The 15,693-nt window shown below is 40.4% G+C and overlaps 1 protein-coding gene across 4 annotated transcripts in view; it reads left to right on the top strand.

Moving 5' to 3' along the window:
• The window catches only part of usp2a (ubiquitin specific peptidase 2a), a 46,947-nt gene extending 31,274 nt beyond the window's left edge, over positions 1-15,673 (top strand). For all 4 annotated transcript variants that reach the window (XM_085184757.1, XM_085184756.1, XM_085184758.1 and 1 more), the window contains 11 exons: positions 6,729-6,779; positions 9,320-9,443; positions 9,721-9,832; positions 9,924-10,034; positions 10,833-10,897; positions 11,057-11,160; positions 11,420-11,500; positions 12,626-12,704; positions 13,185-13,289; positions 13,641-13,761; positions 15,089-15,673. In XM_085184757.1, coding sequence (XP_085040883.1) covers positions 6,729-6,779; positions 9,320-9,443; positions 9,721-9,832; positions 9,924-10,034; positions 10,833-10,897; positions 11,057-11,160; positions 11,420-11,500; positions 12,626-12,704; positions 13,185-13,289; positions 13,641-13,761; positions 15,089-15,173 — 1,038 coding nt within the window. In that variant the 3' untranslated portion in view covers positions 15,174-15,673. The remainder of the gene's footprint in view (positions 1-6,728; positions 6,780-9,319; positions 9,444-9,720; positions 9,833-9,923; positions 10,035-10,832; positions 10,898-11,056; positions 11,161-11,419; positions 11,501-12,625; positions 12,705-13,184; positions 13,290-13,640; positions 13,762-15,088) is intronic.
• The last annotated feature ends 20 nt before the right edge of the window (positions 15,674-15,693 follow it).

The raw sequence follows: 15,693 nt of genomic DNA, 5'->3' as shown, positions 1-15,693 counted from the left end.
AATTGAAGTGGAAATATCAAATAATTTAAGAAATTGGCTAATTATCATACAGTATTTTATTATATTTATTAAACAACAACAATGTCATTTCAAAACAGTCTGGGTTTTTCCCCTGTATTGTCACTTTTTACTATATGACTTAACCTCCCAGCCTTTTTACATGGTTCCTGCCTCTTTCTGATATTTTATGTTTCATGTAATATTTTCATCGAAAACACATATTAATTATTTTTGTTATTATGGGATGACAGGATTGAAATGCTGACTACCAAGACTAATTAACTTGTGTTTTCAGCTTCTAAAACTTGTCAAAAGTCACATCTGCTCCAAGTTATTCAAAGCCATTTCTCCCAGAAACACACATACACACACCTCACTCTCTCTCTGAGAGCGAGATCTCTCTATGCTCAGTCCTGTCACAGTGATGTCAAAGTGTACTAGTGTGCAAAAAAATGTAAAAGTGTACAAAAAAAGAAATAAAAAATAAAAACAGTGTTGCCACGGTGACAAAGCCAAGATGTTATTTCACTGTTATGAGTTGCACTGGGCTGGCCAAAGCATCAGCCAATTGTGAGTGGACAAGCAGCCGTTACTAAAAGCAAGGCAGCTACTTTTGGTAGTGACCATGGCATTACTCAGCAATGTCCACATTCCAGTTGTGTGTGTGTGTGTGTGTGTGTGTGTGTGTGTGTGTGTGTGTGTGTGTGTGTGTGTGTGTGTGTGTGTGTGTGTTATGAAATAAAATTTACAGCAAGCAAAGAGGATTTGTCCTCCATCCTGTCATCGCTGAGATAGTGGCGAAATCACAGCAGGAAGTGTGTGCACGTGTTTGTGTATTTATGTTATATGGCCGTGGCTAATAAAATGTTCCAGTCACTACAGAGGAATTTACAGAAAGGGGGATTTAGATAAGCTGTAGTTAATTAAACTGCAGATATTCCCCTCCCCCATCCTGTATGACTGTGTTATTGGTGAATCAGAGGCAGATGGCAGGGGTTATTTATATAAGAGCAGAGAGTTTCTCCTATAAAAGCATCATAACAAGATGAGCTGGAGGCGCACGTTACTCATGAACAAACAGAACACACTTCCAATCATGTGAAGCTACAGAAGGCCGGCAGCAGAGCTCAGGGCGGGAGTAGTCACTTTGATTTCTGTTGTCACATTCAGCATTCTTTCTCCCAGCATGCATTGCAAGCGAAGCTCTTCTGTGAGCAGCTGAAACAGCAAAAAATTCCATCAGCAGCTACAGTATTCTTATCATCAGTTTAATATGCACTATCAGTTATTTCCCCCCTCTATCAACAGTGACTCAAAGTGTGCAGAGTGTGTTTACAGCTCATTATAATGAACCCATGGAGATTTAAGACCAAAATAATGTAGCCATTGTTTAGATTTCTGGATTCCCTATTTGGTCTCAGTGGTCTCATTAAACTTGTTTCCAGTGCCAACAAGCAGCTGTTTCTGGGGAAAAAAAGATCTGATGAACCTGCTTCACACTTTTTGCTTTTTGCTGATGAACAAATCTATTTCTCAGGAGTTTGTTGGAAAAAAAAAAACAGCGCTAAAAGAATGAAAAGCAAAAGGACGGGCAATAATGGACTTGAATCTGTGAAGAAGGTAGAACATTGACACCATCTGAATCATAGTGGTACTGTAATGGAGCTGCTGAATGTGTAAGTTTACTTACACATTCATAATAATTTTACAAGCATAGCCTCTGCTCATTTCCATCTCCATAGGTCTGTTCTTGGACTCTTAACACTGTAGCTTTGCCTCATTCACAGTTCAGAATAAGCCCTACTTATTGTATGTACTGAGCCTTGGTGCAGCCTCACCTCTAGCTTTCTTCTGATAGGTTGCTCCTTATGAAGTGAGGGTGTATTTGATAGCCAGTCCCACCTGTACCCGAAATGAAAAAGTTCCAACTGTGACTTCATACATACTTTTTGGCCTCCTTCCAGAGCCTCTCAGAAAACGTCCTGCTCTGGTAGTAATGATGTAAGCCTGTTGCCAGTTTAACCCTGACAGTTTGACTGTTAAGCCTGTTCACATGCGACCGTAGGAAGTGTTGATACCATTATGAATGGTCACTGGGTTCAGGAAGGTCATTAGGTACGTGATGTGTGGTGACTCATATATTGCTTGTCAGGTCAATTCCAGGGTGTCATGGGGAAGTTGAACGCGGGATTGAGTGTGCGTGAGTGATGAGCGGTTTCTGGCCTCTCAGGCATCATCTAGTTTGTATTCAGACCCAGAGAGGAATTTGAACACTTCAGCAACTGAAATAGGAGAACATCTAAAGTAACAAACTGTAAACACCACCTTTACCTGCAGTTTGACGTGTCCTGGACCAAATCAGTGAAAGCTAGCTCTCCTTCCCATGCTGCTTTTGATTTAATCACTAAACGGTTTGGTGTGCTTGCCTTCTATGCAACTTGGCTGATTTTCATTGTGGTCCTGTTACATAGCACTCTCATTTACCACAGGTGAGGGTAACAGCCAGCACGTGAGTACATACCCACAGCCATCAAAGCCCTGAATAGACAGGCTCCTGGGTAAATACCCAGGAGCCTGTCTATTCAGGGTCAGATAAATATCTGACCTCTTGCAGCCTTTTTGTGCCCTCTAGATCTCTTAGATCAAAAGATCTTTTACTTTTAGCCAGACCAAGGTGTAGGATGGTTCACAGAGGCGAATGAGCGTTTGGCGTCGTAGCCCCTAAACCAGGGGACAGCAACCTTTAACACCCAAAGAGCCACTTGGACCTGGTTTCCACACAAAAGAAAACACTGGGAGCTGCAAATACTTTTTGACATCTAAAATGAAGATAACACTGTATATATTGTTTTTTTTTACCTTTATGCTTTGTGTGAACAACTAAAGTAAGTAAGTAAGTAAAGTTTATTTATTAAGCGCTTTTAACAGACAGGCATTCACAAAGCGCTGTAAACAATTCAATCAATAGACATTATACACAATGTAAAAGATCAAATGTAAATAATGTAAAGAATATAAAATACGTAGATCAACAAAAGGCTTGTTTGAACAGAAAAGTTTTTTACTGCTTTTTAAAAGAATCCACAGAGCAACTAAGGTGTGTTGCTTATGAAATCCATGAAGTGCTACAGAGAAAATTACATTTTATTTATGTAATTAACACATTTTGAACTCTTAAAGAAATATAACAAAAGGAAAGACACCCAGCTGAACTAAAATGATCCATGTAGCAAACAAAAACTGTTGTGAGCCACCACCCTCATATCGCCTTTGGGCTTTTGGAGCCTTGACCTGACTTTTAAAAAATAATTGGCAAAAAAGCACTATGCTGCTAAAAAAAATTGATATTTGCAAAATTCTGCCTAAATATGTATTTTACCTGGTTAATGTGTGTGGCGGGGCGTGGTCTGCAGTGCCGCTGCATGGGAGTCGGGCGCACCTGAGCGGCACTCGCAATCACACCTCGCTGCCTTAAAGTCTGTGCTCTCTCTGCTGTTGTGTTGTCAGGCTGTGAGCTGAAAAGCTACAGCCGGCTGTATGCGTACAGCAACCCTGTGTGAAAAGTGGTCAATAAAGAAATGTTGGAAAGCAGCGGGTCTGCCGTGGTATGTTTACAATGGAACTTCTGCTCCTGAACCTCTGCGCACAGCGTCTGCAAATCGGGGCTATACGAAGTGACTTTCATCTTTATGCAGGACTGTAAGCTGTCATCTGTGAGGCGTGAGCGGTGTTTGTTTTTAACATAGTTCACGGTGGAGAATAGCTGCTGACATAATGTGGATCCAAAGAGCCATAATTGGCCTACCTGGAGTTGAAAGTATCGATAAATGCCCGGCGTTTCGGCGGGTACACCGGCTTCCGCGAGTGTGCCGCTTATTTTGAGCGATGAAAAATAATAAAATATAATTTTATTTTTATATTTCAATATCACAATAATCTTCCAGTTTAGAACTACACGTTAAAAAAAAGAACTAAACACAAATAAAATACACTTCAGCTAAATAGTTCTAATTTATTTTTCCAGGTGCCGCAGTATAAGGACAAAAGAAGTTGCTGACCCCTGCCCTAAACTGTGGCATAATCTACCCCTACACATCAGACAGCCTCCTACTGTTAGTCTTTTCAAATCTAATCTAAAAACACATTTGTATTCACTGTCTTTTAATACAGTATGAGAGTTATTCGGTACTAGTTATTTTGTAATTCTGTACAGCAGGTCAACGTTGCTGTTGTAATCAAATGTGCTATATAAATTTTAAAAATGAGCCAAACAAAACAGTGAGCTCAGGTGACTGATGTCAGTCTGCCGACTCTCTCAGTGCCTAAAAACACAAGTTTACCCACACGTTTTTAGTGAGTGTGTTTTCACAGTGGCTATAAACACGATTAGTACAGCAGCACTCTGGTTGATGGAGCATTATGCACAGTGAATTCAGTCCTACACGTCTTTGTAAAAATGCTTCTGCCTCTTAGCCAAGGGCACCAGTGCATTCCTTATCCACCCCCGTCTTCTTTGTTAGTTCTTCCTCTGGTTACACTATTATATAACCACTAATCTTATATAATGAAATTGAACTGCAGCGAGTAATGACATAAGTTCTTTAAAGCATTTCAGACCATTTTAAGATTCTGAAAACATGATAATATGCCGTGCCATCTGCTGTGTTTCACTGAGCTTAAATGTGTCTGTTTCATAGTTTCCTGCCTAAAGAACAGTGAAAGTTACAGTATGAATTAAACTCGGCGAGGTACAGTGACTTTGCTGTTGTTGATCAGATCTCAGCCATCTGGGAGTGATTACCCAGAGAGGAAGCAGCTGTGAAATCACAAAAACAAGCTTCTGTCTACAGATAATGCTCACCAGGAAATGCCTCCTATATGGCATTCTTAGAGGGACACAGCGCAAGGTCAGATCTTTGTCACATGTCTCTAGATTCATGAGGATATCATTAAAGTGCAAATTCAGCTTTAAACACATCAGCACTGTTGGCAGTGGCGAAGTAGCTCACAATCCCGGCTTATTCAGTAGAAAGACTGCCAGATTAATGGATACATATTCAGTTATGTAAGGATTTTCACCCATTGGATTCAGCAAAAAAAGAATCACATTCTGTGGGTGTGTATGTGTGTGTGGTTCCTCATTGATTGATATTTTTTTTTACATTTACTAATAAATCTAAATGCCATTTTAACTAATCTAAAAGCAAGAAAAGTATTGGAAACAGTCAGCATTGAGCACGGTGTAACAGATGGTATTAAATCTTATCTGTTCAAACTTAAGTTCCATTTCAAACTGTTAATTGCATTCTTACATCATATTTAAAAATTGCTGAAATGTTTCAAAAATCCACCATGCATAATAGTGCACCCACAAGATGTCAGATTAGCAGGGCTTCAGTCCTTCTGTCCTTAAAGGTTAAAATCCACACACATACACACCTGTCCAGCATTCAGTTACACATTAGTTAAGACATTGCATGACTAGACCACACAGGTTCTGGAGAGAGTGCACCTGGATTATTGCTTTTGTTGGCCTTTGTCTGCTACTCGTAGCTAAAAATCTTTAGCAAAATCAGCTAGCTGAGAGAAGCTGAAGATAAGATGCTGACTCAAGATTGCATAAATAAACAATTCCAGCAATTACAGAAGTTTTCAAAGAAAGTGTCTTGATGCATGCTCAATCATCCAGGTAAGTAAATCCCAAAAGGTTGATTCAGTGCATCTGGAGTTAGCCTTTTCAATGGGAGAAACATTTCATCACTCTTCCAAGTGACAGAAACGACAATACCCATTGTAAATGCTACGTCCAGATGAACAGAATAAACCTTTTGGGCTTTACTTACCTGGTTTTATCTTTAAAATTCTAATACTCTGTAAAGTATTGCTAAATGCCTATACATAAATGGTAACTTTTATTTTGAAACTCTTACAGTTACAGCATGTGATGATGGTGTCTAGTGCAAAAAGGACACACCAAAGGATACTGACAAATTCTTGTAATGGATTGTTGGACTATTTTAAAAATCTAACATTTCACAACCACCAACCAGTGGAGGCTTTTATTTTTGAGAATTCAACATATTTTAAATAACATTGGTATTCCAAGAAGGAACCGGACACTTTGATTATGAAAATTTAACATAAGTTATCCTGAAAACATCCGGTGTATAACTGTGGGCTTTTATTTTTAAAGTCTGACACACACTAAGACTTTTCTGTTAGTCACTATTAAGGCCTTTGCACTGTAAACTGTTCCATTCCATTCTAACCCAGTGCAGACAAAGCTCCACACTAAGCTAGAAGGACTTTGTTAGATTTGGTTGAGTAGTGTCATTTCTGAAAACAGCTGGCTGTGACCAATAGTTAACTGGTGTTGTACTTTAATACACTACAAATTATTAATTTAACTGACTAGTATTTCTTATGCAGCATGGACAGTGACACGAGAGATAACGTTGATGCTGGAAATGGGAATCTTCTGTTTGGAGATTCCTGAAGGCTAAACACTACCAGAAAAAGCTGAATGCTTCAGTTCTTTCATTCAAACCACTACATGGAGTGCTCTTCAAGTGTTTTTGCTTCAGGAATAAAATGAAACATTTTAGCACTGTCAGTGGTGGTTGGGAGACACCAGCCCTCACTGGTCTGATCAAAAGACTGTACATATGATCTGAAAATGGTGTTTTGTTTTGTTTTTAAATTTGATATTTATTTATTTATATTTTCAGAATTCAAAGAGCGCCCAAGGCCTGGTGGGACTGAAGAATTTAGGAAACACTGTAAGTACAGCAGCCACGTGCTATACATGTAATTACATCTGTTGTGAGACTAACATCTTGAGTGGTGTTGCTCTTGTTCTCAACTGATTTGCAATAGCTTTCCAAAAATCCAGTGAGTGCCACTGTAAGCACAGTGTGTTGCGATCTGTTCGGTCTGCCAGGCAACAAGCATAAGGACGACTCCTAAAATAAACTGTGCGCTGTGTTGTGTGCTTGTATAGAGTAACCTAATCAGAGAGCTCTGAACTATGGACCAGAGAGATCTCATTCCCTCCCTCTCTGACCGGTTTGTTCTTACCAAGCTGCACATGTGTCACATGAACACGTGACATGAGACAGTGCTGTGATACTTCTTTGTACCCAGGAGTTACACTGCTGCTTCTCTGCTTCTTTAAACATTCATCAAGGACAAATGACTTCACATTTACATTGAAAAATCCCTCTCTTACATAATATGTAGATTTAGCTTTTATTACATGACTGTACACCACCTTTTTTCAAAATGATGTGAACAGAGTTCTGGCGAAAACACTTGATTGCCTTTGTTCTATGAAGTTGATGATGCTCAAGTCTGAGGAGTAAATCTGAGTTGCTTGGCTTTTCACTAAGACTTAGAACAGTTGTAAAAACAAGTATTTGTAATTACAGTGAGGTTAGCAGATACCCAGCTATGATGTGCTCACCCAAAGAATTAGTGCACAAATTACATTCTGTAAAGTCCCAACTTTTTATTCTTACTGTTTGAGCACACCGAAGTCAAACAAGACAGCATATTCTTCAGTGAGCTTTGAGTGCCTATATGGAGATGTTGTTATCTTTATACATGCTAGCTGTTTTTTCATCTAACTCTAGGCAAATAAGCACATCACTCAAAATGTTGAAGTCTTCGTTCAAGCTGTTAAGCTACTGTTTTGTCATCTTTTAACACTGCAAATTGCGCTCAGAAATATATTTTGGTAACATATTGGAACAACATTAGAAATCACTGTTAGACATGATGCAGGGTGCCTGCACATCCTCAGAAAGGCCTAGAATGTCTTAATTGTGAATTATCTTTTATTAAAACACCTTTAAAAGTCTTCAGCCGTCTTAAGTTCAGTTTAGATCTTAGTTCATCTGGTTGAGCTGGTGACCAATATACCAACAGCCCATACACAGGCCTGCCACATTGCTTGTGTGTCATTCTCCCATGCTCCCTCTCTGCTTTCTTGTCTGTCCTGTATCTTATCTACTAAAGGGTAAATGGCAAAAATAAATCTTTAGAACAAGGGCAGCTCTCCTGTTGGTTTGTGGTCATGGGATGCTGCGGGTTTAACCCAAAGACTTTGTATGAAAGTTGGCCTTAGCCTCCAAAACATTCACCCCCTGTACAGCTGTTATGAAGTAGAAATGATCTGTCACAGCTAAATCCATTTCCTGTGCCATTTTCAATGCTGCAGAGTTGGACATTGTAACATTATAGTCTATGGGGATTGACTTACTGTTTGAGACCAGCATCTGTTGACCAATAAAACAACTGCAACTCTTAGCATGTGTGCAGATGTTTCTGGAACAAACAACATTGCCTGTCAAAGGTAGGTAAAGGATTTTTGAAACTAGTGCTAATATTTGGTGATTTTAAAATGCCATATTCCAATATATATGCCAGTATTTCTTTTCCATTTAGACATGGCAAAAGGATTTCCCTAAATTTGTTATGTGTAGTTATTTATTTACTCGTGTACATTCTGCCCGACTGTGGTCAGATCAGCTGTTTGGTGTGAGTGTAGCGTTCCAAACAACATACCAGCAGTAGCATATTGCTGGTTTCAGGCAATAATATCAGATAAACTGGTCAGGCTTTCAGGAGTTTGACATTTGGGTGAACAAGGTGGTTGTCTGTTTATATTAACAAATACATTCAGTTTTTCAATTCAATTCAATTCAATTTTATTTATATAGCGCCAAAGCACAACAAAAGTCACCTCAAGGCGCTTCATAGATACAGAGAAAAACCCAACAATCATATGTTCCCTATGAGCAAGCACTCTGGTGACAGTGGGAAGGAAAAACTCCCTTTTAACAGGAAGAAACCTCCGGCAGAACCAGGCTGAGGGAGGGGCGGCCATCTGCTATGACTGGTTGGGGTGAGAGAAGGAAGACAGGATAAAAGACATGCTGTGGAAGAGAGACAGAGGTTAATAACAGATATGATTCAATGCAGAGAGGTCTATTAACACATAGTGAGTGAGAAAGGTGACTGGAAAGGAAAAACTCAATGCATCATGGGAATCCCCGGCAGCCTACGTCTATTGCAGCATAACTAAGGGAGGATTCAGGGTCACAGTTTTTAATACAGTTTTTCCTGTATTAATTTGACCTTATTGTTCATTTTGAACTGACAACAGTGTGTTTGTTGCTTTTGATGTCCATGTCAAGTTTGGTCTTAAATCTTATTAATTATAATACGTTTAACTTAACAGTATTAATTAAGTAAAAGCATAAACTGATTTGATTATAGCATCTGGAATCAAACCGTTTTCTCTGCTTTGTCCTGGCAGTGTTTCATGAACAGTATCCTGCAGTGTCTTAGCAACACACAAAGCCTGCGAGACTACTGCCTGCACAACTCCCACCGCAGAGACCTTAACAACAACAGCCGCACCAACACAGCCCTCATGGAAGGTGAGAGACATGTCACACAGGCCCCTTAGAGTCCAAAACAAACTCTCCTCACAGCGGTCCACCAGCAGCACACTCATTTCCCCCTACCCCCCGCATCTCTGGAAGATTTGCACATTTCACCTGAAAGCATGTTAGAAGAGGTAAAAACAAGAGTGGTTTTCTTGGTCTTTTAAGGGTTTGCATGAAAAAAAGTCCTACCTTCATTTCATTCCACTGTGACACAAGCATTTTACGTCCCAGCATGTGTGAATAACCTTAGCTGCTGCTGTGTTGGTAGAATTTGCCAAGCTGCTACAGACCATGTGGACATCATCCAGCAGTGAGGCTGTCAGCCCGTCCGAATTTAAAACACAGATCCAGAGATATGCTCCCAGATTTGTGGGATACAAGTAAGCTTTGTAATCATTTTATTTTTTATTTTCTGTTTTTTTGCGACCTGATTTTGATTTTCATAGCCCTAACTGTTTTGGTGTATCACAGCCAACAAGATGCTCAGGAGTTCCTGCGCTTCCTCCTGGACGGCCTGCACAACGAGGTCAACAGGGTCACTGTGAGGCCGAGAGGCACTGTGGAGGACTTCGACCACCTGCCGTGAGTAATCAGACCGACACACGTGCGTGTGTACCTGCACTGACTCACACTAACACTGTTTTGAAAAGTGGACTTTGTTAGCTGGAGATGAGGATGTGTTTGGAAGTTTCACAGATGAACAGTACAACTGTTTATTGTATTTTATTAGAGTTTTTACTCATACGTAACCAGCCTGAATCACATTAGCATAGTAATTCATCAGGGCCAAATCTCTGAATAGGTTATGTGCAGCGTACAGTATGAATACAAGCCCCAAACCAAGACAGCACTAATCACTGAGGCCTCATCATTAAGCTTTAATTCAAGGCCATGTGCAATGGTTTCACCTCCCATGCTGATTTGTTTCCTCTCTGGGGGCCACAAGCACTTAATGCTCCAGTTTTTCATTGATATAATTAACAGTTATCTAACCACGGTTTGTTTAAGGGTCAGAGTTAATACCAGCAACTTCCAGTATTGTCCTAAAAACACATCCTCTCTGCTGCACTGTTAAAACTGCAGGAAAATATCTGCACACAGCATGAAAAAGTGTTTCACTGGAGGAAGTGTGTCTGTAAAGCATCTTTTTAATCCCCTAAAATGGTTCTTGGACACCTTGGTAGTTAAGATAAATTAGGCCAGGTTCTCTTGTTGCATTTTGTTATTTTTGAAACCCTTTTACAGTGTCACAACAGCTCAGTATGATTTCCCCCATCTTAGCCATCTTCCTAACTATCAGCTGCCTGCTGGGGGCTCAGGCACTACATATGTACATAAAGGCTTACACTTTCTAACTTCTAACTCATACTCCCCCCTCAGAGATGAGGAGAAAGGGAAGAAGATGTGGAGTAAATACCTGGAGCGAGAGGACAGTAAGATAGTAGGTGAGTAAATGGGCTGCAGCTCAGTTTTATTTGTCACCAATGTGAAAATTCACCTTGCACAAACAAGACATAAACAGAATGTGGTTAAATGGAAATGAAAAGGAAGATAAACTTTCTCATCTGTTTCTTTGATGTACTCTTTGATCTGTGCTTCTCCAGACCTGTTTGTGGGACAGCTGAAGAGCTCGTTGACCTGCAGCCACTGTGGTTTCTGCTCCACTGTCTTCGACCCCTTCTGGGATCTCTCTCTGCCTATCGCCAAGGTTAGAGCACAGACTCAGAGGTCCAGACAGGGACCTGTGTTTGTCCTTCTTACGTAACGCGTACCAGAAGGGCAGCAGACACAAATGTCAGCACAATCAGTGTATGAGTGTGGGTGTGTGTGTTTTATGATGATTTGCACTAAATATAGAAACACTTCCTGTGTCCACAGCTCCTAATATGTACTTCTTCGTTTCTTTCCTGTCTCTATTTGTTTTTGCTTCGTGTGTGTGAATGTAATGTGAATGCATCTGTGCTCAGAAGGGCTATGGTGAGGTGAGTCTGATGGACTGCATGCGACTCTTCACCAAAGAAGACGTCCTTGATGGGGATGAAAAGCCGGTAGGTGTTCACTGCTTGCATTGACAAAAAGAGCTTATGATAATCACCACTTTGACTTCATACTTTTCCTATCCAGTGTTGAGTTAGCACAGCTAACACAGAACATGAGATTTTTTATTTGTGCGTATTTGTGGTTATAAGAGTTGATATTGTTTACTTTATAATTAAGCTAATTTCAGTTCCTTTTTTATTCTTAGACGATGACGGAATTGCATGATTCACAGTTTAAAATAATCCCTATTAACATATACAAGGCTCGTTGCTGCCCCTGACTCAGTTGAGTTGATCCTCTGTTTGAAACAAGCTGCTTTAGTTCCTGTCCTTTTAAGTCCACCCTTTCACTTCTATATTATTGGCTGCCCCTCGCCTGGCTTTAAGCTATTAAAAGAAGCCATAAGACTTCCTCCTGAACTTGCAATTGTAGGATTTCCAAAACCAAACTGCAAACCTAGCATTCAGTTCAATTTTATTTTTACAGTGCCAAATCACAGCAACAGTTGCCTCATGGCACTTTATATTGTAAGGTAGACCATACAACATAAATACAAGTAAAAAACACAATTCTCAAAACAAATTCATACTTTGACGCACAAAGTGCACAACAATATGTTTACATCTGAATGAATCATAAATGACAGTAGAACTGTTTTTACAAATGTAAAGGTGTTGTTGGTCATGTTTAATGTGAGCATCCAGCAGTGTGACAGGCCAAATATGAAAATAAGAAAAAACTGTATTTCTTCAGAAACTCTTCATATACATGTAATTAGAGGAGTTACACTGCCCTACAAAGGCAGAACAAAGTAACTACAGAAGCAGCAAATTTAGGAAAACTGGTTTTGAATTTTCCTGTTCAACAACAAACTGTAAAATGCTTATAAAGTAATTCAAATTAAAGGCTTTCTTTCCCAGAAAATCCTTCCCACAGAACTTACACAGCATCTAAAAGGGAAACTATCTATAAACTGCAGTTTGTTTTATGCTCAGTACAAATGTAAGCTGCACATAGATGGTCAGAGATAGTTTAGACTGAGTGAGTAACTTGTGCTTTTTATCTTGTGTGGTGGTTCCTCTATGATTCCTGTTCTTAAACACTGACTGATCTTATTCTGTTTCTTTTCAAAGACGTGCTACAGATGTAAAGCCAGGAGGAGATGCACTAAAAAGTTCACAATACAGAAATTCCCCAAGATTTTAGTGCTGCGTATCCTTTGCTTTATTCATCACCTGCTGTGATGCTGTACTGAGGCATGTGGGGTAGCTGAATGCTTTATTGAGATTTTATGACTTACTGCTTTGTATTCTGTTCTACTGAATTGCAAAAAGTGTTTTTCTAGTAATTAGCTGACCCTTAGCTATTCTGTTGCTGCTATGACAATAGCTGCAATAGAAAAGTGCTGTGAACAGTTAGCAGCAGACAGCTCTGCCATGCAGGCAGGAAGTTGTCATGTGTATAAGCCCAACAGTATAATTAAGTGAGTGAGCGCTGACGGCGCACATGATCAGATGTTTTAGCGAGCTGCTAATTGGCTGTTATGAATTTGTCAAGTCACTGAGGTGATGGATGTGTCATTCTAAAGCCTCAGTGGAGTGAAGCCGTTCCGAGTAGTCATGTTGAATGTTGGCTTGATGTACAGTTTACTGTATGCAGAGCATCTGTTCCTTGACTCCCTTTCCTCTAAAGACCTGAAGCGCTTCTCTGAGGCACGAAGAACCAGCAAACTGTCCACATTTGTTAACTTCCCCATGAAGGATCTTGACCTGCGGGAGTTTGCCTCTGAAAACAGCAGTAAGTAATGAGCTTGTACTCTCCATGAGTGGACTGCCACAGAACGCTATGTTTACACTAAATGTAGAACTTTTCTCTCTGGCTCACAGAGAAGTTTATTCAGTGTTTAGGTGTGAGCTAGTTTCTGCCTTTGTGCTGTGAGGCAGCAGTTCAAGCCAATGCCCCAGATCTACAACATTAAAATAATGGTTTCTACATGAAACTATTCTCCATTCAGATTTTTTTCTAGTTCCATTATACTTTAAGTCATGGCCCATTGTGGTGAGCAATCACTACAGGCTATTGAGACAATATCTAGATTGGATTTTTGGGTGAACTGTCCCTTTAAACATGTGTTTTGTCGCCTTGCAGTAAATGCAGTGTACAACCTGTACGCAGTGTCCAACCACTCAGGCACCACTATGGGCGGCCACTACACAGCCTACTGTCGCAATCCCAGCTCGGGAGAATGGTACACGTTCAATGACTCCAGGTAGGTTCGCCACAAATCTCACACAGACACACACACACACACTTAGTGTTACTATGACAGTTCACTGTTCGTGTAGAAGATCATAGGAGCTGTGTGGAGAAGTCAGCTTGTTGATAATGATAATTTTACAGGCTGTTACTGCTCTCACAAGCACACAAACAGAGTTGAGGAGTGATAGTAAGAGTTGCGGGTTCTATCTGCTCTGCTTAGCATCCCGTTGGTCACTCCAGGCTGTTTCCTGCTGTGCTGCACTCATTCATACCCTTGCACGCTTCCTCTTACTCAACACTGTTTTCAGGTCTGATGCTGGTTCTCCGTCACTCTTCGGGGGTTGTACCCTGATGACTACACATAGCTCACGCTGTTCTGTGTGTGTGTTTGGGAGTGTATAGCATGCACGCTGGCACTGAAACCATTTGATAGCTTCATGAAAGATAAATGAATTGATGATGATTCTGAAAGTTACTCCGGCATGGAAACAAAGCAAATTAGATTGACTAAGTGAATTTGTTTCCTTTACCTCCTCATACACCAGCATGCATTCAGTATATATACATATGCATTACTGCAAAGTAAAGCCACCATCCATAAAGAAGCAGTGAATCGTTAGTGTTGTTTTTCTTTTCTACCCGTGTGTGTCTGCTTTGTTCTAACATTACATCCGAAACTGAGCTGCTCACGTTGGAGCTGATAAATCTTGAACAACAGTAACTTTTACTATAACAGAAGACAGCCGACTGAGTGCACACAGATGATTTCAAGCTCAGAAAACAAGAACGCTTGTAGATTTCGACACTGTTCCACATTGCTGCATCAGCATAATGAGCAAGCTAGAAACAATTACAACTGTGTTACATTTAACGGATGCTTTGTACTGTATTCTACACTCACACAACCAAACAGATGTTTAAGGGAAGGCGTATGTCAGGCTGCAGCATTGATTTAATGCTCTCCTATTAATCAAGCATCAAAGTCGTTCCTGGAAGGCATACATCATTTGTTACACATCCTCCTGGCATCAGCACTAGCCAACAGAATTAATCCATTTGGAAACCATGTTAGCACGTGGGCTCCCTCAGACTTGACATCTCATCTCAAAATCACCAAATTCAGACATTCTGCTTTTAATACTGCTCAAACAGACTGCGATTATGTCTACAGTTAATATCTATAAAGACACCCTATAGCTCACTCAGAGGATCATGAGATAATTTTTGCTTGAATAAAATATATAAATGATACATTATAATCAAGTGTTCAAAGGCTTAAGTTCAATTTTATTTTATTTATATACTTTATATACTCTCTTCTCTTGCTTTCCTTTCAGAGTAACGCCAATGTCCTCCAGCCAAGTGCGCAGCAGCGACGCCTACGTCTTGTTCTACGAGCTGGCTTGCTCCTCGCGGATGTGAAGCGTCGTAGAGGAGGGCAGGCCACAGCACCACTCTGACTCACAGACAGACACTGGACGGATGGACACGCAACACATGAGAGTGCTGTTGGAGCCTGGCCTGTTTAGAAATTTTACTTGGACATACATTACATGGCTCACACAAACACACACACACATCACTCCACAGAAACTGCTGGAGGGGGGGACAGGCTGGAAACCACTGGCTTTTTTAATTCTGCTCTCCGTTTGTACTCCCACATGTTGCTGGTTGTGGGTGGACGTGCGTTTACTCTATGTGTGTGTGTGTGTGTGTGTGTGTGTGTGTGTGTGTGTGAGGTTGACAGAGGGCAATAATCCCATCTGAGTGAACCAACCAGGGGACTCAGTCTCCATCTCAGAAGCCCCTCTCTATGCACTGCAAACTGAACTCTGGTCCTGACCACGCCTTTCCTTCTTCTTCGTCTTCTCTTTGTGATCTTCTTGTTTGCCTCAAACCATTAAAACTGAGACGACCCAGTTTATTATTTTTCTTCTTGCTT

This window comes from Neolamprologus multifasciatus, chromosome 14 (genome assembly GCF_963576455.1).
Source record: "Neolamprologus multifasciatus chromosome 14, fNeoMul1.2, whole genome shotgun sequence".
Taxonomy (NCBI): Eukaryota; Metazoa; Chordata; class Actinopteri; order Cichliformes; family Cichlidae; genus Neolamprologus; species Neolamprologus multifasciatus.
This window is presented reverse-complemented; position numbering and strand designations above follow the sequence as displayed.